The 26,425-nt window shown below is 38.5% G+C and overlaps 1 protein-coding gene across 7 annotated transcripts; it reads left to right on the top strand.

The window, feature by feature from the left end:
* The first annotated feature begins 926 nt into the window (after positions 1-926).
* Positions 927-26,012, top strand: ablim3 (actin binding LIM protein family, member 3). 7 transcript variants are annotated; one of them, XM_077732933.1, is made up of 23 exons: positions 927-1,320; positions 6,159-6,293; positions 13,070-13,253; positions 14,323-14,438; positions 15,028-15,154; positions 15,431-15,524; positions 17,101-17,188; positions 17,298-17,356; positions 17,450-17,521; positions 18,610-18,780; positions 19,114-19,143; positions 19,254-19,380; positions 19,633-19,728; positions 20,027-20,077; positions 22,186-22,302; positions 22,421-22,491; positions 22,669-22,834; positions 23,908-23,937; positions 24,099-24,154; positions 24,471-24,537; positions 24,638-24,648; positions 24,747-24,827; positions 24,965-26,012. In XM_077732933.1, exons 1-23 carry the CDS (start codon positions 1,308-1,310, stop codon positions 25,076-25,078), a joined length of 2,076 nt encoding a protein of 691 aa, XP_077589059.1. In that variant the 5' UTR covers positions 927-1,307; the 3' UTR covers positions 25,079-26,012. The 7 variants fall into 7 exon arrangements, with proteins under 7 accessions (XP_077589059.1, XP_077589058.1, XP_077589061.1 ...); XM_077732932.1 differs by having other exon boundaries at positions 22,168-22,302; XM_077732935.1 differs by lacking the exon at positions 18,610-18,780.
* Positions 26,013-26,425: the final 413 nt, after the last annotated feature.

Raw genomic sequence — 26,425 nt, 5'->3', positions numbered from 1 at the left:
ACACTGGGCTGTTGGCTACAAATGGTCAGAGGGCACACATAAGAAAGAAAATCAATAAATTCCCACTTCCACACACTGAAAGTAGTCATTCAATGTATAACATGTATGCATTTATGTTTCTTATGTTATTTTGTATTATTGCAAAAGCAAAGCAATTGATCACAAAATATTCTTCACAATATCCATGGAAGACAGACTCAAGCATTGGAGGAACAGAAAATGTATGGACTAGGTCTAGGTCTACAGTCTAGTCCAGGTACTACACTGAAACAATTAAACTCTGAATGAAACTAATTTGCTTACACCAATATTCCAGGAGATGGCGCTGTAATAGAAGCTTTGGCAAATACGTTGACCTGCATTTTTACTATATTATTACTCTATTAGTGTACTATATTTTTCTTTTTTCCCTTTACGAAGTGATCAGCCATTTACCCCTAGGATTGTGAGCAATATTAGTTTTAATTCATTCATTCATTCATATACACTGGTTATTTTCTAACTTAGTCAAATGAATTCATAAGCATATATAATTTGTGTGGACAGAAAATTAATAGCATATAAAATATTTACATTGTTGTATTAACTAGGTATTAAAAGCGAAATCCCACACTTTTATTATGCAATTCCCAGGGTAATTAATACAATTTCATTAACTGAGGAAACACAATTTAATTTCCCCCGAAATCTAACAGTAGGAAAAGTGTAAATATATGCTACCATCTAAAGAAAGCGACAATATTTGCATATTTAAATGATTTAAATGTGAAAACTTGTCACTTTCTTTAGCTTTGACTATCACTACACTGATCTTTGATTCAAGTGACGCTCACGAGTCCCTCGTGGTTATGACGTCAACGTGAAAAGGTGCGGACATTATTTTGAAAGGACTTGGCGGAAAAGGACAACTGTGACAATTTGGCAGACTTTGTTTGTGAGAGACGCGCGAGCTGTCAGTGGCAGTCACAGTGAGCCGACCGGCAAGGAGAAACAATGTGGACAAGGTGTATTCGGCTGAGCTGCTTTGTGTTCTAACTATTCCCCCTTTCTACGCTGAACAAACACCACACGCACCAACAACTGGGATTTGATTTGTCATCTTTTATTCTATTTGTGATAGATTTATATGTCCGATTTTCTCAGAGGTGGATTGGATTCGTGGCGGGGAGTGAGTGACTGAGGAGCATCATTGCCTTTCTTCACCGGAAATTCATTCTTAATGACACAATTTGGATATACCAGCCCAAGTGTATGGGACTGTTTTGTGTCAAAAAGATCTTGTTTTGGTTAACAACTCCTTGGACATCATGAGCTCTAATGGTAAGTCCATTCGTCTAGAGCGGTGAGAAGAAACTATTGGAGATCAATAGTAACCCATCGGATCATTAGTTACTATTGAGGAGTTGTGTATGTGCCAATACATAAATGAACTAACACGAATTATCTTTGGTACAAAATAGTTTTGATACGCGAGTTAATCTAAGTGAGCTGCATTGAATTATTGAATTGAATGCTTGTATTGCCATTATATATGCCAGTATAATGAAATTTAAAGCTTCACCATCAAATGCAGAAATAAATAATAAATAAATGATAATAGATGAATAAAAAATACATGCATAAATAAATAATTAATAAATAAGTAATCAGCATAGATTAGTAGTCAAAACAGATAAGTGGTCACATAAATAAGTAGGTGCCACATGTACAAATTTAAAAAAATAAAATGTTTTCTTAATATTTTGCCTACTGCTTCAACACAAGACAAGGTTGGTTAAAGAGTTCAGTTCATAATGTTTTCTTATTGGATGGGAGTGGGTTCTTTTCCCAGTTTCCTCGTTCCATTTCTCCTCCATTTTAGACTATTCACACCCATACCCACCATAACCACTATCACTCTTCAATTCCTCTAATTCTGTTGCAGCATAAATACTGAGTTGAAGCCTATAGTGTTAGGTGATAACTCTCAGGAATTAGCCCCCCAACAGACTTTCAGCTGTTTCCTGTGCTTAAAAAAACACCTGTCACTTGTCAAACATGGTCATTGGAGGAGGACGAGCTGCATGTCTTCCAGGCAGCCTGTTTTTTTCTCCCGTGGATTTTTGTGACTGTGATGTAGAGCATGACCATGATGCCTGGAGCCCCCTGTTGTACTTATCTTAGAATAACCCGGGGGCTGCCGTGATGCTAAGCGGACCTTGTATCAGCTGACTCTGACCCTGATCCCCTGTCAGCTGAATCAGGGCTTTCCCCCCGAAGGGCTGGCGGCTCAGTGGATTCTGTTGTGCGTTTGTTCACATTTTCTCCTGTTAAATCATGAGCGAGACTCTTTAGATTTGTCAGCAAAGAACTTAAAAATATCCTTCTCAGTTGTAGAAGTTCAAGAACATCCAGTTTACTTCTTGCCCTGGTTCAAATGTGCAGCTTGTCCAATCATAGCCAATTAAAAAGTTTTTTTTTCATTGTAAGAACCAACAATATTAAACCAATGCTTGTAGCTCTCACAGATCTAACCAGAATTGATGCCATACTGCCTTTTTGACATCAATTTGGCAATAGTGATACAATAGAGGCACACAGACATATTAGCAGTCACTTAGAATTCCCCAATTACTCAAAAACAGTTTTGTGTCATTTTAAAGAAGGGAACCTGGTTCCCATTTACTTTTTTTTTTTTAAATTTCACTTTTCATATTTGGGGAGGCACTTGCTAGACTAAGATATTTGGATTGAAATATTTAAAAGGTCAGGCCACCTCATGGTGTAGTGGTTCACTCGCCCGACTTCGATGCGGGAAAGCATGGGATCGATTTCCTGATGTTGAATGAATGAATAATTTAAAGGTCAATTTTCAGCATCTTTGTTGGCTCATTCAAGTCACATACATAGTTAAAATTGAGTTAGCTTTTAACACTGAAAGTGCTTGTAGTGACGATGGAGAGTTCTCATGAACAGACGTCACTAACATGACAACCTGGGTTACACTGCTAACTAAATGCCCGAGGTGTATGTTAGCCCTGTCACAACAGGCAGATGGTGGTGGAACGTGCTAATTGAACACGATTCTCTCCACTGGCATGAACATATCCTGAGTTTAGGGAGGGACAGTAAGTCAACATGTGTCCTCCTGTTCCCTCCGGCATTCTTCTGGTTTGTACATGAGTGGTTCAAAGCCTGTGCATTTTCTACAACGTTAGCCATGATAGCCTGGAGGTCATCTTTGTAACCAGAATTATTACATAGCGTTGAATGATTTTAACTATTTTTATATGAGAAACATTGAGTCTAAGTCTTGGTAAAAAATGCTTCCCTGTACTTTATTACACAGGAGCCTAAAACATTATAAAGTCACTCTCAACAGGAATTAAATAAAAATATGTTGATATCTTAGTCTTAATCATAGAAGAGAAGTCGTTGTCCGTGGTCCTGAAACAGTGTGGTCGGGATCTTGGGAGCAAAACAAGAGGTCGTAGGTCAGCAACAGCAGGCAAGGAGTCATTGTGAGAAAATGGCCTTGTGCTTGGTGGCTTTAAATACTCCTCACTGGCTGATGAATCAGACCTGGAAGCCCAAGAGTCATTAGGGGCTGGGCATGTGATTGGATGGCAGGCACAACCAGCCACCAGTCTGGTCTGGGGCCTGACAATATCATATATTTTTTTCCTGTACATTATAATTTTAATTGTGTAATTTGACAACGTGTGACTCAATTCTTTTAATATAATGACTTTAATCTTTACATCTGTTCTCTATGAAAATGTATGATTTCTTGGAAGATAATTTCCCGTCTGTCCATTTCTTGGAGAATGGCACAGTAATTCAAAAAGAATTGTGATGAAATTGATATTGTGATTTTATTTTATTTTTTTAAATAATGTTATGAACTTCTGCTATATCGCCGACCCCTAATTTTCATTGATCAGATAAATTAAGCAAAAGTTAGCTGATGGAATTAACAAATGCAACATTGCTTGGGGCCTTCTTAAATAAAGTACTATTGAATATGTATGATAAACCATTGTATGACGTGTTCCCTTTTTTCATGACCTTGGCCTCTGCTTAGATTGAGTGATCATTCACACTGTCAGTGGTAACGTAACCTTTTGCTCTCCTGCTGTACTGTAGCAGAATGTTAGTGGTGCCACTGAATGGACACTCCTCGCTTTGATGAATTCTCCCCCGCAAGGTCTTGGCTGAGTTCAAGGTTGAATAGTGAAATGTGGGGTTTGACTGAAGGATAGAGACCCCATGATTTTGCACTGAAGACCATAGCTACATTTTGAAAAATTCATAAACTCAATGACAACCATGTAGCTCTAAGACCTGGTCAGGCCAATCAATGAACACAAGTGAGTAATATGTGTGAATGTTAATTAGATTGGAATCTTCCAATAATAAATAAAACTGTAGACTGTCCATGTAAACAAGTTATTTTCAAAAGAACACTTCCATCTTCCATCAACACCAATACGTTTGAGATGCATTACGTTGGCCATTTAATTGGTTGCCAAGATTCAAGGAATGGCAACAGGCGTGGTTGCGTGAGAAAAATACCAAACTGGTTTTGTGACATTTTGCTTAATGTTTTAACTATAAAACAACAGTCGACTGACTATGAGAACACAAAGGTGTTTATCACTGTACAAGTATTAGTGAGTGTGTTTGGAATAGTTACAATGCCCGACTTTCTTTGCTCATATTATGTTCATCTCTACACTAAGAAGATGACAAAGATGCGATTAATTGTAAAACAGATGTTTGATGAGCATATTTGTCAAAAAAAGCATACCCCTGCCCTAGTCATTATTATTTCTTCATGCCTAACCTCAACCAATACCGGAGCATTCCCCGCGGCTGGGCTCCGAGCAGGCTATTCTCTGTGGCTGTCAGGTCAGAGGCAGAAATAGTAGCAGTCTCTTGGTCTCTAGGGAAGCTGTCTGCCGCACTGACCCTGGCTATGTTCTTATCACCTGTCAGCCTCAGGCAGGATGCACTTTGGGCACTGGCCAACTGTGTTGTCTGGGATTACACCCGTTGCCTGGCAGCTATCAACAATGATCACAACCTCACATTAATGGGAAGGTTTGAATGGGTTGATTGGGAATGGATCCACTTACCTAAATTAGACACATTACATTACTGGTACAGTATTGTTTTGGCAGTATTGTGGCTGGCCTCTGTAAAAAAAAAAAAGTTTTTGTATTGGGTACGATTTTGCATTTGTTCACGTTATTGCTGTTTTAAAGCTAATGGAATCCCTGTTGTTGTTTTATTTCTTGTGGTTTACATAAATATTCCTCTCATTCTGTGCCTTTTTTCTTCCTCTCACATTCTCACATGTACAATGAATTGTCAATACTTGGTCCAGTGGCTAAGTACTAATCAGATGGAGTAGTTGGTTCCACTGGCGACATTAGTATTATGAGAGGAACAGTGGGTTAACCGTGACTTGAGTGTGGGTGACCGAGAGTTGGATGCAATCAAGCTTGCATATTTCCATGTGGGCATCCTTGCATATGCATTCTACATTTTCTACATTCATGCCTGCATTCTGTCTCCAGTCCATGGGAGTTCACTGAGTACCATATGCACAGAGCATCATAGAGCTCTTAGTTGTCTGGATATAAGGCGTGCAAGGCTCTTCAACATTTCAAGTACCGTTAGCCCTTTAAGAATCCTCCAGGGAAATGGAATCAGTCGCTGAAGCACGCTAGCCCATGTGCTACCACCAGTGAAGCAGCAAAGTCCTTCAGTCAGCTATTTAGGCATCTAGAAAGGCCAGCTGGTCATCCTGCCATTATACCATGCCACCATTATAGGACTATTAGGATGCTCCTTGAGCAAAATGAAGAGCGAAATGAGCAAGCATGGCTGCAGCTGTTGGGTCATATGCTGCTTGTAGATATCTGGATGTCTTTTGAAAACAATGGGATCCTTTTTATCAAAAGCAATAAAATGAGAAATTATGTGGTTTTGTTAGCAAGCTTAAGTTTGGTGTTTTAGCCTTCAAAGTTTATGTCCCACCAGACACGATTTGTTTCTATTTAAACTTGAGGATTACTGTTAAAAATACATTTTTGGGACTTAAGAAAAAATTACATTGAATAGTACTGGGGCTGCAATACTTACATACGCTGTTCCCTTTCTGTCCATTATAGCATATCTCCAAGGCTCAATTGGAGGTGAGTCAAGCAGAGGGCCAATCCGCTGTCAACGGTGTCGGGAAGTGTGTAAAGGGGAGGTAGTTCGAGTTCAAGAGACCCACTTCCATGTCAAGTGTTTTACATGCACAGGTAAGAATCCGTCTTTAAAAACTAGGACTGTTATATTTTTTGCTGTAATTTTTTCTTTGACAAATTCCAGCATTAGACCAAAAACAAGGACTGAGTCGCACACTTGCTATTTCTGCAAACAACCTGCTTTAACTGCTTAGAACAGTGGATCCTCTTGCTAATCCATCTTAGTCCTCATGTTGAGTGCTATTAGTCCACACTGAGGATTGGAGTAGATCAGAGTTGCCTTGCGGGGGACTTTGACTCCCGCTAAGGTAGCTTGTAATAGTACAGCCAACTGAAAGGGGATTCCCCTGTTGTGCACTACTGTCTAATGACATTGTTTCTAAGCCTTTTCTATGGTACAATAGGAAAAGACACAACGGACATACCATTGAACATTGTTTTGTATATAATTATGACAAAAATAATGACAATTAATTTTCCTTTGATACATTGACATTCCGAGGAATTGGACAATTATATTTAAACCAGGTACCTATCAACCTTGAGATTATTTGTGTTTTTGTCCAGTTAAACCAATATTATTATTATTACTATTATTAAATCATTACTTAAATCATATTTCACCTTGTGTACTTTCTGTATGCCAAAGGGATTATATTATATCATCCCCACTAGGTGGACACCAGGCCACTCACTATCGCATGTCGTAGTCAAATACACACTCTCATAAAATGCTTGTTCTGCCTGAATCCACACATACATTTGTGCATGCATTTGAGTACACTCATGCACTATCACTGTGGTTGTTAAGGGTTGCTGTGGTAACGGTCTGATGGGGCACCCGTGCCCTGGTTGGTGGATATTCTCAGCATCTCTATGGTGCTATTAACCAATCACAGAGAGCCATTCTGTCCCCCAGAGGACGAAGGGGGGTGAACACAGGAAGACAACAGAGGAAAGAAATGGGGGTGGGGTTGTTTGTGTCACTAAAGCATTACATCATAACTTTGTGTCTAACATACAGTAGATTCATGTCTCACACTTTTTTTTACCTTAACGCCATCTGAGACACTTCACTACAGTCTGAGCAAACCTTTATGGATTAAACTCAAAATGTCTTTTCATGTTTCACAGAGCTTTACCCATCTCAATGAGGTAATGGGGCATTATTGTGTGGCCAGACAATTCTATGGCCCTGGCTATAATGTGCTCTCCTATGTGGGCCTCTGCATTGCCAGCAGTTTTCCACAGCTTTTATTGTTTGCTGTCTGACTCCCCCTCATGCACAAATGTACTGTGTGTTCTTTTGAACTTTCAAAATGCCATCTATGGCTTCAATTTTGTGTAGTCTTCATGGTTTTGAAAGATGATTGGTTAAAAATATAGATAAATCGTTTAAGGGTTGATTCTGTTTGGCTCACTTGCTCAGCTACTACTACATCTTTTATCCTCTCTGTTTTTTTCTTGTCCTTTCACCCTCTCCCCCTCCTCACTGTCACTCAACCGTGAATTCAATTTCTCATCATGGGACAAGATGACATTGTCATTGAGGGTGTGCGGAGACTAATGGCATGTGCCACTTTACCAGGGTGACAGTCCTACGTCAATAAATAATTGCCTTTTCTGTCAGATGTGTTCTTAGACTTTAGAAAAAATGGTGTAGTTCATACAGTGCATTTTGTCGGCTCTAAATTACACTGTAAAACTATGGCAGGTATTTCTTCTTTTCCTTGTCCTTCCTTTAGCCTTCCTAGATATTCCTCTCATATTTGCACAAAAAGGCTGAGGGGGTTCAAATCAATTCACCTGGGATCTAAATTAGGTTAAGGCAGTCAAGTTTCAACTGAACCTTACTGGACCGGTTTTACACCCCTGATTTAGAGTCAGTATTTGCACACTACCTCAATGACTCCAAATTATTGAAAAATAACTCAGACAAACCCGTAAAAACCCACCAATGTAGGCTGATTTACGGCTTGACATACCTCCGGGGAGGGTAGCAGAACTGTCCCCCCTGTGACCCAGACAGCTGGAAAAGACAGTGGGCGACAGACCCGGGAGTTGAAGCAGACCTTATAGCTGGATAGTGTATAGTTGGCTATAAGGATGATCACAGATTTTTCCTGTGAATTGGGCTTCCAGAGTTCACATTGTGTCTTTTCGTTTGATTTCATACAACCTTGGGCTGCCACACAAATCACATGCACTTTTTTTCCCCAGAAAATTTAAGCATGCACTTTGGAAAGAATGTCAGATGCATCGCCTTTAAGTGTGAACACCACTGACTTTTTCACACTCATCAACAGACTTATTTCCCTTCCCTTTCCTTTAAAACAAGCCTTTTCTTTTTTGGGCTGCTTGTCCTTTGTATGAGAAAAGTTTAATACTAGTTTGCTCGGTGGAACATTGATGCTTGCTTGGCATGAAGAAGTACACACACAGACCAAAATGGAACAGGCAGATGATCTGGAAAATTTCACTGTGAAATCGACATTTGGAATCCGCCTTTCACCCTGATCACTCGTGTACTTTTGCATGACCTCCTTTCAGTTTCCCCAAGCTATGACCAGTGGGATAAAGTTGTGTTCAAAGACACCATTTTTTTTTCATTCATTCACTAAGACCTCCCTTTGGTCACAATTAATACCATCACTCATCCTCTGCATTCATAAAATCTTTCTGTACCACTGTCCAAATGCGTAATATAGTTAAGGTTTAAATTGGGGAAAAAGAAAGAGAAGACAGAGGTTGTGAACAAAAAAAGAAAGAGACAGTGTTAGAAGTGGAGGGAGGGGGGTGGGGGGTATATCAAAATGTAGCTTCCTGTAGCCATAGCAACCACTGATGCGCTAGTCCAATCACCACGCCAAAGTCTGGTTGCTAGGGAGAGAAGCAAGTGAAGCAGGCAATGGGATTCCATCTACATTACATGTGAGACAGGACTGTATTTTATACTTATCACGTAATGGTATTATTATTGTCTTGTGTGTTAAATTATTAGAGCACGTGAAATAAAAGGTTAGAAAAAAAATGTACTGCTCTGTTTGACCACATAGCCTTGCTTTCATATAAGTGAGTCACCATTTGACAAGTTGCTTCAAGGTCCTCAGAGGTCTTCATCAGCCGGACTTGTTTGAAGAGAGGGGTAACTGGGTAACCATCTGTCGTTATCCAATACCATTGCCAAATGCCGAAAGAGAGAAGTCATTCATGCATATTTCTCCACTCTGGAATTTTGCTTCCAGCATCCATCCGCTCTCTTTGTTTATGTGTAGATACCTCCTAAGTTTGTTATAGTTTATAAAGAAACCTGCATGCTATTATATTATAAAATACTGTAGTTGCATTATTTAAAACAACATTATAGTCCACGTCTGGCAAACAAGTTAGGCACAAAGAGCAAAAATTTAAAACTGCGAGTCAGAGAGCAACATCACACAATGACCTCTCAAAAAAGACACACATACACATAATTAAAACCATATTTTTCACCATAACACTTACCATTGCTTACTTCCAGTTCATGCCAATAGGAATAATAAGCTCTACGTTTATAAATCTTTTACTCAAGGACAAGACTCACGGTATGCTTCAAAATGCATCTGTTTATGTTTACAATTCAGATAACTTTCTATATCCACCTCCGGCCCCCTGCCAACAGTCTTTGCAATTTGACACAACTGGCCACCCATAAAACATAATCATTATACCTGTTAAATTGAGCATGTCAGCAGTTTGCCAAAAGCCTTTGTACTGAGATGCCGCCTAACATTACAGCCAAAATGGCTGCGGCTTCTGTCAGTCTCTCAGATTTTTTCGACCAAGTGTTATTTGGCATGACTTAAAAATAGCTTCTGTATACTTGGCAAGTTATAAAATGTATGAAATATATGAAAATAAACCACAGCCTCATACTTGTACTTTAGTTTGAGGAACCCTGCCGCTTTAGATTAGGACTGTTCAGGCTTATTATCAAATTCTCATTTTCCGTCATTATCATTTAAAATGCCCTGAAATTTCCACAGTAAAGCTAAAATACTTCCAAGTGTGCAAAAAGATACATTTATTACTGCAGAAAGGATGACCTCTACCATAGTCCACACTTTACCATGCACAACTGCATAATTAGCTAAGATGATATCACAGTGAGAGACACAACAATGGGAACAAGTTGAGTGTGAGGATAATGTTGAAAAACTGTGGTCAGTCCCAGAATGATTTTGACCGAAACTTAAAAGCCCTGATACAATGAGAGAGGTTTGTTGTCTGGACTATTTTAGGATTCAAGGCTGGGCTGACTTGAGAAAGGAATTTTAATTGTGTCAGTTGGCAGAGGATAAATACCCAATCATCCAGACCCCCTGTTGGGGTCTAATCAGTGTAGTTCTAATGACCACAGCTGCGCACACGGGCCAATGTGTAAACTGTCAATCGCCAGGCCCATGATCTCTCACCAGGTCCTTGGATTGCCTCACATTAAGTTAAAATGCATTTCCCCCTTCTTGCATTAGCCTTCCAGTCTTGGATTGATCATAAAATTGGGTCATTTTGTTTGCTTTTCCTCTTTTTCCATACCTATTATCCTTGCAATGTTTGCGGAGGGTGCTGCAGTCTCTCCCAACCAATTGTAGGTAGTAGTTTTAATAAATATTGATATCAAAAATATACTCTGCAAAAAATATGGGGGAATTTATGAGCCACTGAAAAAGACCAAACAAGTCCTACTTTGGTTTTACTAGACTGCAGATTTTATGAGCAAATGTTGCGACCATATTCAGCCTCTTTGCAGCTGTAACCAAAGCCTTTCGTCTGTGAGCCAATCTAAGCCATGCCTCAGCAGGGACTTCAAATTCTGATCCATCTCAAACCATACTTTGGGCTGCAAAAATGTTGAATGTGGAATTTTTCTTCTGGGTAAAGAAGAATCAATTTAGACTTGGACTTTCGACCCTAAAATCTAGGTCTTTTATTTGTGAATAATAATCATTCGAACAATCAGTCTCTTTGTAATTAAGAAGTTGGTAATCCCAAGTAAATACATTTAACATAAGCTTACTGAAAATACAATTCAAACCTAAAAGTTTGAGGTACAAGCTGTCACTAGAAATAATAGTTAAATGTTTTATAAAAAGCAAGATCCACTGTAAAATGTTTGGTTTACACCGCAGTGACATAAACATCCATAACAAAAAAAAAAAACCCTATCATTTCGATGCAGACTTTTTTTGATAGGGCAACAGTTGGAAAGCTTGTTTTACATATGGCCACCAAGGGTGAGAGACATTTGCAATGCCGAGATTTTGTGCACACTGGCGTAAACATCTTAATTAACCAGAGCTAATCGGACCATACAGTACAGTGTGAGCAGATGCAATGAGCCAGCTGTGAATTTGTCAGGCGTCCCTATGCTAATAAATTGCATTTGGCAAAGTGTGAATATTCTATCAGTCTGGATAACAGACTGTGAAGCAGAAGAGAGGGAAATGGCTTTCAAGCATTTCAAGAAATATAATTTTTTTTCTGTTTCACTTTTCCATGACCGGATCGGATAGCATGTGATTAAGACTTGGGTAGGAACCTTATTTCCACTGGATCAACATTTTGTGAGGACAATTTGAAGGCAGTGGTTGTGAAAATGTGGTTGACACATTTTACATGAGTTGATTTTCCTGTTTTCCACTTCCCTCCGTTTACTGTTGTTTTCGGGACATCTCCAATTGATGCCGATGATTTGTCAAGATGATAAAGATCTCTTATTACAACTAACTGTACACATTGCCATATTTCATTGCCCTCAATCTGCATATGTACTTAAGAGATGGATTTATATGTTTCCAACCATTGATCTTTTATTGCACCATTAAGTTCTTTTATATGAAGGGCTTCATTCAGGTTTTACTATTGTATGTGTTTTTGTATAAACTTGGTGTCACAAGATGTACTTTCAAATGTGATTTGGCATATCATTTTTCTATTTATCACTTATTGGTAATCCAATTCCCTGTAAACTGTAAATAGGGCTGTCATTTGGATTACACATGATCGTCATCATAACCACATGTAGACATTTTTTCCAGTAGGAGGGCTCAACATCTGTCAATTGCTTTTTTTTTTTTGGTTTACCATGGAAATTGGAAGAAATCATATAACAGTTACCACACTGACCACGGTTCTACAAAAAGGACTTTTGAATTTTCTTCTCACCCCATTGGAATTCATTCACAGCCTTGTGGCAAAATGGTGAAAAGCGGAGACTGCTTCATGTAAACCATATGGAGACAACACCCACTGGAATGACTAGCACAGACACACACACATACACAATGCAATCTCCATCCTGTCAGTCTCTTGTTGATGAATGCAACTTTTGGTCTGTTGTTTTGTTCTTTCCATGCCGTTGCTGTGCAGTGACTTTTCCAATATATTCCCCTCGGAGAAAATTGGGTCACAGGAGAATGTTTCCAACATTTTCCAAGACAAACACACAAATTGCAAAGATGGAGGCAGATAAAAAGAGGCGTTGCATTTAAATTAGGTCCCATTTTGCCTCAACATAGTAAATAATTGACATTTGCATCCTGGGATTTAAACGTCTTCACAAAGGAAAAGTTTGATGTTCAAATTGTTATTCTTTAATATGTACAGTGAGTGGTGCCTTAAGATTCAAGTGTTTCAAAATAGGATTCTGAACATTTGCAATTATTATTAAAATATTCAAACTCTTTGTTAAAATAAGAAGTTGCATTAATTATAACTTTGTATATTTTGGATTTTCAGAAAATTGAGTTCATCAAGATCATGAAAATGCATTTTGATTCATCTTTCCACAGTGTGTAACTGTGATCTGGCGAGGTCAGGCTTTTTCCAGAAGAAAGGCGAGTACATCTGCACAGCAGACTACCAACGACTGTATGGTACACGGTGCGACCGCTGCGACAGCTTCATCACAGGGGAAGTGGTCTCTGCTCTGGGACGGACTTACCACCCCAAGTGCTTTGTCTGTAGTGTCTGCAGGTACACTTTTTTTTTTCTCTTTTTAATATTACAGTCATCATCTTTCATCTCTTATCATACACATCACATCCTCGTGCTCTTTTTAAAATTTTCATCATTACCTTAGCCTTAATAAAATCGCACAGCAGGTTTCTGTGCTAATATTGTCATGAGGAGTGATCAAAAGGCAGTCAGTGAAACCAGAAATAGATTCACTACAGTCTCAAGGTAAAACAGCATGCATTAAATATGTTAACGTTGTAAAATGTTAAAAGTTTGCTGACAAAGCAACTCACTTGTAAGGAGAGGGTCAAACGTCAAATATGTAAGCAAGTAACACGTTCAAATTCAAGGACAGGGTCAAACGATGCACATGCAACCAACTAATATTTTCAAATGCTCTATTGAGTCTATTGATATAGACACAGTTGGTTTGGTTGGGTCCCATTTTTTGGATACAAAAACTTGTTTTACATATTTCTGGCTACTGAACAGAGGCAAAAGAACAAATCTATCTCAAAGTCTACTACAAACAATATGTTTTACTGCTGGTAACTCATTCTTAGTCTTAATGCCATTTCCAGGCTTTGGCGGCGTTGTAATAGGATTAGTGCTGTCTATGTCATTTAAACAGCCTTTTCTAAGCCTTTTTACGCTCTTCAGTCATGAGTAAATCGTTCAGTCCCATACAGAAAAAGGGAAATTAAATATTCATTTTCACATTAGTATCACACGATTCTTTTCCAGTGTATGATTTTTTAACAGTAACATTGTTTTGGTAAATTGAACTGTATTTAGTCAAAAGCCACCAAAATTAGATGATATCAGTTAGAAAAAATAAGTTTAGTATTAGTAATCTTTATAGTGCTATTAGTATTCCTAATTTAAGACTTTGTTTTATATTATATTTAAGAGATATATTCCAACTTCACATCATGAGCCGGTTCATCACTTTTTAGGACCAACTTGCTTCCATTTTCTGTTTATATTAGGGAATAGCAATGTATTCCTCAGACCAAGCACATGTGTCAAAATCATATACTATAAAATGCTAATGTTCTACTTCTTTGTATTTTTTTTACTTCTACAGTAGACCTTTTCCCATTGGAGATAGAGTGACATTCAGTGGAAAGGACTGTGTATGCCAACAGTGCTCTCTCTCACTGGCCAAGCCAAATGAACCTATCAAAATCCATGGGCCCAGCCGTAAGTCCAGCATCTGTCTTGCTTCCTCCCTTCTTTTTAGAGCTGCCCGACACAGACCCCTTAATTTGATGTGTCCATTAGCCCACCTTGCACATTTAGCTAATCAACTTTCTGTCAAATCAACCTGCCAACTATAAAGCATGCAGCTTAAAACATTCATCATTCATCAACACTCAACACCAAGAGCTGTACAATGTTAACCAAACACTCATGGAAATACAACAGAGATTTCCTACCATCCAAATAAGAAGAACGTTTGTGTAGTTACAGATGGAACATATAATGTCTTGGCTCTAGACTGAGCAGTATCATCCCTGAATGACAGTTGCAAAATATTTGCTTGGAGCAAACAGACTGTGCAGCAATTTTTCACAGTAAAGTGCAGTTTGTCTTGGTTGACAGTTCACAGGGTGAAACTGTCCCTTTAATAGCATGGATAACAAGAGTCCCTCAAGCCAAATCATTTTCCTAATGGAAACAAACAGACCTGTCCTTAGTACTACAGTATATTTTGATGCTCAGGAGACATGCTTTATGTGTATATCTAAATCCCCCATTTCTTTATATATGTTTTTGCTCTTTTGCCCAGACTGTGCCGGATGTACAGCAGAGATCAAGCAAGGTCAGTCTCTCTTGGCTTTGGAGAAGCAATGGCATGTCAGCTGCTTCAGATGTCAAACGTGCAACATGGTCCTCACCGGAGAGTACATCAGCAAGTGAGCCTGAAAAGAACAGAAATCAAAACACTACGGAGTGTGTCTCAAAGTTGAATCCTCTTAAGGTCACAAAATGCACAATTCTTTCAAAAATGGGAATCTCGAAACATATCAATATCATAATGGATGGTTTATTACCTGAAGAAAGTAACAAAAAGCTAATCAGCGACCCCAAAAGGCAATGGATGTAACTTTTGAGATTCCTATGTAGTGTTTGATTTGCCCACTCTTTTGAGAAGTTGAACAAATAACAGCTTTTTGTTGAATCTTTTCCAGGGATGGAGTTCCATACTGTGAGGCAGACTACCATGCCCAGTACGGCGTGAAATGTGAGGGATGCAGCAGATATATAAGTGGAAGGGTTCTGGAGGTGAGAACTAAGAACACTTCCAATAGTGACACAGTGTTAACAGAGATTTAACTCTGAGGATATGCGCAGTAATTGAGAAATACTCGAATTAGATACGGCTGTGCTAACTGCGAGTAATTAGCCTTATCGCAACAGAACAGTCGCATTTCATTCTCAGCGCTGTTTAAACCCTGCTGTGCTTTGGGACTATGCGACTTACGATTGAAGAGTGATCAACATTTTGAGATATACCCGACCAAACCAAAACAAATCATGCTGCAATAGTCGAACATTCACTCTGTTTATAATGAAACAATTCTTTTTAGACTGAAACCAATGACAGAAATTTCAACTGGCATTAATGTATAACGATAAAGCCATTTGAAATCGAAATCATGTGTCAGTCATGTGAAGCTATCAGAGACAGAGACAGACAAGACAACCATTCACACTCACATTCACACTGCCTATAAGTGGGAAGTGGAAAATGAACCCCAAGGCTAGCAAAGAGGTCATGCGACGGAACAATATCACAAGCCGTGATATCAAACTTACATTTTCACATAGATACATCAAAGTGTCATAAAAGCAATCACATTGCTGTCTGCAATAGCACAAAAATGAACATTGTTACTTAAAATGGCTTGTTACAAAACACAAAGACTCTTTGTAGATAACATTTCATTTACACTACTGTACTCGTTGGAATATCAGCGTCAAATATTAAATTAGACCCAGTCTTTAGATGCCTTGGACAATGCAGCCCTTGTTTCGGCGTCTTCTAGCTGTGAAACAAAAGCTGCTCTCTATGACCATAGATGCTAGACTCATTGTTTGGAAATGTTGAGACACAAGCACATCTTTCTTGGCATTCCTCTCAGTGAAAGGATTTTGCCAATTCAAATTTCAACTGAATACTGCTGTTTATTTGACCATATAGTACAGTTGTTGTTAATGCATGGTTTCCTTTATATAATGCAAAGTATTTGTAGTTGTATCTAGTATAGTTGAGTATCACATTATCTACAAAAAATTTGCTCTGGGTGCGTTATGATAAAAACGCTGAAGTCTCCTTGACACCACATGCAGGCAGCGTGTCTATAAATAGCAAACCTCCTTTTGGTGTGTCACAAAGGTAGATTTGATGATTTGGATGATAGCACGTTAAGTGTTGCTTGTATAGAATTGTTGACTTTCTTGTAACCTTCACTTGAATGTTCACTTTCCAATTTTATTTTCAATGGCATACATGCAAGCATACAGAGTCAGTATGTCTCTACTACTCTTGCAAATCTTCATATGACTGTGCCACAGGGAGATTTGCTAATAATGGTAGGGAACAAATAGGGAGTGGGCTTGCATGTGATTTTAGTCAGTACAGCTTCTTATGCCTTGTGACGTCCCAATGAACTGTGAGGTCACTCTGACAACGTGTTAAAACGATGACATGCCTCTGGGAAACCTTTAAAGGGAAATTGTTCAACAAATTGAAAGTGAAGCAGTTCAGTATTTTTCATATTCAATTCCCTCAATGTCAGTTTTGCAGAATGTGGATTCTCCTTAAATCAGTTTGAAATGCTCTTTGCTTCTTATTCAGGCTGGAGGGAAACACTACCACCCAACCTGTGCCCGCTGTGTTCGCTGTAACATGATGTTCAAAGAGGGAGAAGAAATGTATCTGACAGGTGAAATGTGATACTCCAGAATACACACCTTTCTGATTTGTTTAAACAAGCCAAATCCTATGTAAGATGTCAGATGTCAATCTCATCGCTGTCATTCACTTTTGATCAGGCTGTGAGGTGTGGCACCCATTATGCAAGCAGGCAGCACGAGCAGAGAGGAGACTCAGGGTAAGATGGATATTACAGATAATCCCTTTTTTAACTGTAACTGTAGGATTTTTAATAACAATGTACTTTACTTTGTTTGATGATACTTCACAGCACAGACGCCTGTCAGAGACCTCCATCTCTCCTCCAGGCTCCTCCATTGGCTCTCCCAATAGAGTTATATGTGTAGGTAGCAGTTTGTCTTGGTATCTTTTTATCTCTCATGCTTCCCTGGCATGAGGCTAACCCTCAAATTAGAACACAGAAAACACTTAGGGACTATCTGTGAATTGATTGTTAGACACCAACCTGGGGGCTGCTCACTGCCTTGTCCTGTTCACTTTTTGCTCTAATCCATGTCACAAATTGCATGCCCTTGTTGTCTTATTGAAAAAAAATATCACAACAAGCAATCAGCCATTCTGCACTGAGTTCATGTTATCCTTTTCCTAACGTATCTTTAAATATTTATGGTTACAATATATAGTACACAAGTCTGTGATGAAAACTAACCTAAATATATAAAATAGCTCTCCGAAACATGTATTCTACCTCATCTTAGATAAAGCAAACTATGAAAGCATATACACTACATTAAATATTTTCTAGGTACCTACACTTGCTCATTTTATATTATTCAATGAAAGATGAAGTAAATAAAATACCTTAATATTGTACTTGAATCACAACCGAATTTTAGCCATAAATATAAACTGGCAAATCAACAGTGAAAGCAAATATTCTGTCTCCCAGAATGCCATCAATATACTGCATGTGTCATGACACACTGCATGGCAGACTGCTGAGTGTTGCTGTTAGTCTAAGCACTGTCGTTTCTGCATGCAAGTGGGAGTCACTTCTCTCTACTTGGCCATGCTTGCCTCTCATCACTTAATCAATGACCTTTGTGGTTAAGGTGATGGATGAGGGACAAGTGCAGTGTAAGCACACTTGCCTTCCACATCATAACCCCCTCCCCTTGCTCTCTAGCTGTCTTTTCTCCTGAAGGTCAACAAATTATACTGTTGTCAGACCCTTCAGCCTCCAAGTGTACTTTTGCTGTGATTCACGCACACGTGCTCACCTCCTCTCTTCCGTACAAACACTTCTATTTTCATTCAGGTGCTTGCTTAGGGCTTTTGTGTGTTTGCATTGTAGTTCTCCATTGCTGCATGTTCTCTTTCACAATCTCCATACTGTTCCTGGGTGTTGTTCATGTGGTTGCTGTTGTGTCTGTGCTGGTGGTTGGATGTGTGTCTGTGTCTTCTCTCCAGGCCAAATTGGCGAATGAGTTCCTAGATTATAAGGACCTAGCTGCCCTCCCAAAGATCAAGGCCATATATGAAGTCCAGCAGCCGGACCTCATATGTTCCTCATACTACCATCCTTACCAGAGATACACCTCTGATGATGACAGGCTAGACATGACTTACAGCTATGGGGAGGTACATCAAGTACATCACAAGCATTTTATGGTCAATTAATATCTAGGTATTTTAGAAAAGTACCCTAGGAAAAACGCCTTTGAGCTTCTAATCTCTTTTATATAGCATATTTATTAGGGTTGTAATAAATATGTGACAGCCAAATTCACTTAAATATTACCTATTCTAAGCTTCTCTCAAAATAAGTTTTTTTTTCTGATTAGCTGATTCATGGAAGCCTGCCAAAGGGTGCAAATGTAATTACATTGCACTGTGCTGTACATTACAATACACTGAACTGTTTATTGATTTGTTTGTGTATATTAAATAACTTGCATGCCTTTGTTTCTCCAGTCACTTGGGACACTTTCTCCCTATTCTCAGGTAGGCATTCCGGTCATAGTGTTACAGGAAAAGCACTTAATATCACTTGAAACCACTGCTGTGTTTTCATTTTATCCTCTCATTCTATTACCACCTTCCTTAATGTCAAGGAATACGACTGCATGGATATAAAGCAGAGACGATGCTCCAGTCCAGGTTACATTGACTCCCCAACATACAGTCGTCAAGGCATGTCACCCATCATGCCTCGCTCTCCACAGCACTTTGGTTACCCTGGTGAGCAGTAAATTATGCATGAACTGTGAAAATTAGAGCTGGGCAATATTATCAATATAGTATGGGTATATTGCGATATGATGTGACACAATACGCATATCGCAATGCAAGGTTTTTTTTTTTCAAATGCTTAAATTTTTGGAGGAGGAATACATATTAATGGTGTGTTTATTTCAATGTTTGAAACTGCTTCAATAACCATGAAGTATGGCCCCCTCATTGTCAACAATGCTTTGCTATAATTGGCTGCAGGATCTGAGAGTGGCAGGAGTTCACCTTACTATAGCCAAGAGGGGCGGTCCAATACGCCGACCCTCATCCAGCCCCCAAAACATTTTCATGTACCTGGTAAGACTCTTTAGCACTTGATCTAACAATGCACTAATCACTCTGAAAACTAACATTTGGTTCCTTGGCAGTGAAAGGTTGTGAATAATGTGTAACAAAGTCATGTTCTTGAACAGAACATAATCTCTTTTGGATCTCTCTCTCTCTCTCACACTGCATACTTGACCTCCTTTTTATCTTCTTTCACAACCTCTCTCCTTCTTCTCTCTCTATTGTTCCAAAAGCAACTCGCATCCTCTAGCCTTTCCTCTTTTATGCCACTGCGTGTCAATTTTCCATCTCCTCTTTCTCTCCTCAGCCACAGGGGAGCCCAACATCTACAGGAAGCCTCCCATCTATAAGAGAACGGGTACAGTGTAGTTAGCCCCGCCTTAGCCTGCCTGTCCTACTGTCAGTGTAGTCATGCTGTGCTTTAACAACAATCGTTTTACAGAGCTACTGATGTCAGATAATTACATTTTTGACAAATGCAACATAATAAGTACATTTAGCTCAGCCGTTACTTTGTTTTAGTGTATAGGCTGCACACATTACACGTTTCACTTATGCATACAAACAACTTCTCTAACCCAAAAATATGTAATCTTAGGAGAGATTACTGTGATCCCAAAAAGAATGTTTAGTTTTTGGTGGAGACCTTATTGTTAAGCGGTTAATGCAAAGTGGTTTGTTTGCTGTTTTTCAAAAGATAAACCTAAACATGTTTTGCATCATAAAATACTCCCTATAAAAAATGTTTTAAATTAATAGCTGTAGTATGGCAAGTAAGTGGTCTTAGATTTAATTTCTTTCTTGTTCTGCATGATGGCTTTTGTCGTTATTTAGTGAATTGTGTTAACCTGTGTACAAACACATTTCCATGTAAATGATGCAGATTATTACATCACAGACTGTAATCCCTTTTTGCACAAACCAGAATTTTCAATCAATCAAGTATATAATGAACCTAATTAAAAAAAGAAATAAGAAAAAGATATGTGAGACCAAACCCCAGCATGGTTCGGCTGTGGATTACAGGGCTGTTATGTACTATTGAACAAATCAGTTGATCTGATTTTGTCAGTCATCATTTGTGGAGGTAGACCCACATCTAGTCTATAAAAATATCTTTTATCTTCATTCTCTGAAGTGTCACATCTCCCACAGGAAGGCTCCAGTAACATTTTCTATTTCTTTTCACCTCCTTTTTTCTTGCATCCAATCATAATTTTCCACGACCCCCATCCCCCTCCCCCTTCACATCCGGCTCCATTTAACCTGGTGACCTTGCCACTGTAAGTAACTTCACCGTACTTGCTATTTCATTCCGTCACCTCATGGATGATAGTCATGTCTGTCTCTCTTCTTGTTTTGGGAGCTCCTCTGTACAATTTACCCAACTTTGGTGTGAACATACTTGTGTACTTGTGTATTTGGTGTCAGGAAAGTGGAACGTTTGTCTCGAAGACGTTGTCTGTCAATGGTGTCATGTATTGTGAGCATTGGAATTCAATGAATCATGGATCAGGGCCAGCATGGTCAGTGGCTTACAGAGCAAGGGACAATCCATCTGACATTACGCTGCATGTCAACCCCATTGACTTCTATTGAGAAAGCTTTTGTGCAGAGTGCCATCGATGTGATTGCCTCACATTTATGAAATGAGTGCCTGCCGCAGGCTGGGCCATTATTGAACTGCGGTTGAAAGACAGCTTATTTTCTTGGTCCTTGCTCATACATAGATCTTCCCAAAAAATATTTTAAAGAGTGACTGAGAGACTCTTGAAGACGATAATGTTCATTCCTTTGACATATTTAAGGGTTACACGTTTTAAAGAACAAGTTTACACGGCAAATTTCACTTCACATTCCATGGTTAACAGGTAGATTGTCAATTACAAATGTGTATATATATGATACTGTTTTAAAATATTTTCTATATATACTTTGATTATTCCTATATCTTAACTCTTTTATTTATCAACGGTTGCACATTTTGGATGTGAAGTTTTACCTCCCTAGGTTGGTTCCTCCATTGTGTCTGACTAAACAATAATACAGCTAATTTTATTTTGTGTTTCACTGCTACCCCCTGTATAAAGGGAATGGTGCATGTAAAAAAAAATATATATATAGCCAGAAAATATGCATCTCAGATATAATGAACCTGAAATGGAATTTTTCTGTATCAATCAAAAAAAGATCTCCGTGTAAGACATCTTCTTTTTAGCGTTTCATGGCAGCACTGCCAATATTTCTTGGGTCTTTGAATATTTAAATCAGTGAAAGCTGAGAAGTAAACCAATTCCAGATGGAGAATATGGGCTTGGCATACTAACTAATTTAGAATGGCAGGCATTTAAGTATTGGCAAACCAGAAACCCTGGTTTGATTGGTGTGTTGCATCATTCTTTAAAAATAATGATAATATTTTCCCCGTATGTGCCTCCATTTATTTAGACAATCATTTGAATGCAGCAACCAAAAGCAGGACCAGTGAGGATATCCTAAGATCCTCCAGATTGTCCACCTTCTCTCCGGAGCCCTACACCCAGTCAGATTGTGACTTCTACTCATACAGCAACTCTCCACGAAGTAAGGAAGACTTGTTTCAATTCATGTCGTTTATTACCTCATTGGAACAAAGTGATCAGAATATTCTTTAGTTCACTTCACTTACAAGGCAAGGTCTTTTATTTGTATTGCCACTCAGCCTATCGAGTACCAAGGAGACGGTACTCGACTGGGGGAGATGAAGAGAGTTGGAGTCACGGTCTTCAAAGAGTAAGCTCATCGTTATCCAACCCCCATTACTTCAACATGATGTCAGAAAGACCATAAATAATGCATAGTTTAGGTTATGCTACCTAAACTGACCTCCTACACTACTTGTTCTTTATAAATCAAATTAGTTTAATGTCTCTAATGTTCACCTCCTTTTTGCCCGTACCTCTGCCTCAGATCGGGAGTGGCATAGGGAGGATGATCCTCAAGGAAGAGATGAAAGCAAGATCTGGTTCCTATGACAACGACCCCTGGGGCAGTGCAAGAAATTCTCGTAGTGGGAGCAAGGAGACCCTTACTACATGCTACAGCTCAACAGCTTACAACAACACCATCAATGGATGTAAGCAATCCTTTTTTAATGATATGTATATCTCATCTCAGCTCATTTTCTGAACTGCTCACTTGGGTGGCGGGGGTGCTGGAGGCCAGCCAATCACAGGGCACAAGGAGACAAACAACCATTTACGCTCACACTCATAAATAGGGGCAATTTAGAGTGTCCAATCAGCCTACCATGCATGTTCAAAGATGAGATGAGATGTTAACCATAGCTTCTATTTGTCAAAGATTGGCTGCTGGTATGTTTGCAACTTTGTTATATTATAGAAAATATTGCTTTCTGCAGACATTTTTTGTCATCATGAATAGAAGGGAAATGGTTTGTTTAAAAAGGTCATACTGCAATTGCAAATGCAGTCAGGCAGTCATACTGTGCCATTACTTGCTCTTTTTTGTGGCCAACTTAGTCACACTTGGACAACATAAGTTCAACCAGGTGTGCACAAGTGCCAGATGTGGCAAAGCTCCTCGAGCATCGCTGTGTATTCAGCACATTGGCGCTGTTATTTTAGCCCCTGACATTCACACAGCAGCTTGTCTTTATCTGCTCGTCTTATTTCAAGTGCTTCTTTTCACTTGCACACTCGATGGCTTTCATCATCTCCCTCTTTGCTTTACATGCTTTATCCAGCTTTCTTCTCACCCTCCTCCTACTCCATCTTCATTCCATTCTTCATCACTCCATATATGCATGAATCTATCCGCGGGTTTATGGAACTCACTGGCTCTCCCGTGCACAGCTGGTGTCCCGTATCCTGGTTAATTTATGAGCTGTAAGATCTCTCATTAAAACTCTTTCTCAAATGGGATGTGACACAACAGAACAGCACTCTGTTGGTTATTGCTTTAAGGCAAAAAGGACATGAAACCATGTTGAGCAATTAAAATGTCTCAGTTTGATTCCTCTGCTTACTTTGCCTTGCACTACCAGATTGTACCTGTGTGGTCCAGACAAGTGTTGATGTGACAAAACAAAAATCAGGCCAACAACCTGCTTGTCAGTTTGCATTTCACTAAAAGCAATTCACTTTTTAGTTTTGAATTTGAAATAGTCTTTTTTGTTTACCTTCACAGCTCCTCAATCCCAATATGGCACCGATAGTGGTGAGTAGAAATACTGTTTAGAAGCTTCTTTTTGTAGTGAGCACCCTCCTGTGGCAGCATTTATCCTGCATTTTCTGCCATACACTGTAAAAACACTTCTTTGTCCAGTTTAATGTGTATACATTTTAATGGTTTATACTTTATGCCTTTTTTTATTTTAGATTTTGTGTGCAAGTCTGCCTCACTTCCAAGTTATGGACGCAATGGCATGCAACGGGTGAGATGCCAGTAAATCCGACAAAGCATTTGCATAGGCAAATATTCCTAGGAATTTGCAATATTTGATATTTTTATGTAGTATTTGGCATGGTTTAAAGTGTCTATTTTATAATTTACATGCTGTTTCTTATAAAAGTTTCTTCATACATGTTTTTCAATATTATTAGTGATATATGCTGCTGCAATAAGCTTAATTTTCCCTACGGCCCTGTGGGGATCATTAAATGAATATCTTAGCTCCTTTTCATAAATTAAAAACATACTTGTGTCTTTACCAATCTGAACTGATTCAACTTGACATTTATGACCAACAGCCTCAGAGTGCTGACTGTTACCAATACCAGTACGACAGCAGCAGTGAACTCAACTGGGGAAGCAGAGGTATCAGGAAATAATGTTCATATAAAGCCTGGTAATGTGGACAAGCACATTTGAGCATTATCCCTTGCCCTGATTTAACTATATTTCATTTCAATTACAGCGGAATACAAGGTAACATTTTTACACATTGTTTCTATTTATCTGTTGAAGTATTAAGGATTAATCAGAATAAAATATTTGAGATTAAGCACTTTTGAATTCCCATGCAGATTTATCCCTATGAGGCGCTCATTGTCACCACCAGAGGGAGAAATCGACTTCCCAAAGATGTTGAGAGAGCCAGACTAGAGGTAAATTATGAGCAAGTGGAGGTTTTTAGTGGGTTTGTATAAATACTGATCCTAATATTAGACTTTTGAATTGAACAAATTGGATATTTGAACAGAAAACTAGCATGTTTAAATGATAAAACCCTTTTTTTCCCCAGCGACACCTTTCCCCAGAAGAGTTTGTCCAAGTATTTGGCATGGCCATTGAGGATTTCGACAGGTTAGCTTTATGGAAGAGGAACGAGCTAAAAAAACAAGCCAGACTGTTTTAATAGTGTGTGGACATCCATTATGAATACTGCCATGCTGACATCTAGAGAGAAACAGATGTTGTATGGAGATTTCTACACCATTTCACTGCCATGGCAAGAACATGTTCTAGATCTTCTCAAGCAACCGACCAAATTGTGGGCACACTAGTGAAAGCAATACCGACTTGTAAGTGTAGATGCCATGTTGTGCTTTTCTTTAAGACGGTGGAAGGCATGTCTGCACCATACAAAAAATAAAAAATAAAACATAGCTGCCCAACTTTGACACTCTAAGGAGAATTTTGGCTTGGCCTTATTTGTTACGCTTTTTACATATCTTTTATGAGTGTGCAGCACCAGCAATCTAAATAATTAGAATGTAGTTGCATTACTTTATTAGTCACTTTACTAGTGCGATTGATATATGATGGGAGGTAATATACCTTTTTCTTTGTGTTTTTGCATTATATTTACCTTTCCGCCCCTGATTTGGCACTGTTATTCAGAAGCCTGTTTTGTTGTACTTACTAAAAATGTGCTTCTAAATTGATTTAACTGAATCATGAAAAACCAAAGTAGGCAAATACAGATTAGTAGTACAAAGTGCCGTCATGGCCACCTATTCATATGAAATGAATTGCATTTAGAGTGTCGTAATTTGAAAATGTGCAATATACTTAATAGAAGATGAGCCACAGAAACAATTGTGTCTTCTTTTTGTTTGGATTTCATTGCAATAGAGTTTTGAGGATTGTTGTCATCTACACAACATCCAAAATGGCTGTCCAATAATTTTTGTAATTATACAGGGGTGTTGGATTATGATCAGTAACAAAGAAATGCTTTGGAAGGAATTTCACGTTACTAAAGATCTGAAGTTTGTTGATGTTTTTTTTTTTCCTTTCAAATGTTGTTTTGGATTTTATATCTAAAATTAAATTAAATATTCAAGTCATCCTCTCTCTTACTTTTTGTGTTGACATTTTATAAAACAAACTTTTATTATACCATTCATTTATTAATTTTCTGAACCACTGGGGTTGTTGTTGTATTGTTTGTTTGTTTAATTTTGACTGCTGAGCCATTTCCCCCTAAAATGGGTTAAACAAAATATTTTTTTATTCATGTTTAAAAAGAATATTATATAAATAATGAATTTAACGTTTTAATGGAATTCAGATATTGAAGAGAAACAACTACAAAAACAAAAAAAATGTTTTTTTTTTGTCTCTAAACCTGTCTCTTGCATATAATCATTGTTTATTTGTATATTATTTAACTCATCAAAGAATTGGTCATTTCATTTATTGTAAAAAAATGTGAATAGATTGTGAAAGAGACATTTCAGTGCATGAGTAATTCAGCAGG

The sequence above is a fragment of the Stigmatopora nigra genome, chromosome 14 (genome assembly GCF_051989575.1).
Source record: "Stigmatopora nigra isolate UIUO_SnigA chromosome 14, RoL_Snig_1.1, whole genome shotgun sequence".
NCBI lineage: Eukaryota > Metazoa > Chordata > Actinopteri > Syngnathiformes > Syngnathidae > Stigmatopora > Stigmatopora nigra.
This window is presented reverse-complemented; position numbering and strand designations above follow the sequence as displayed.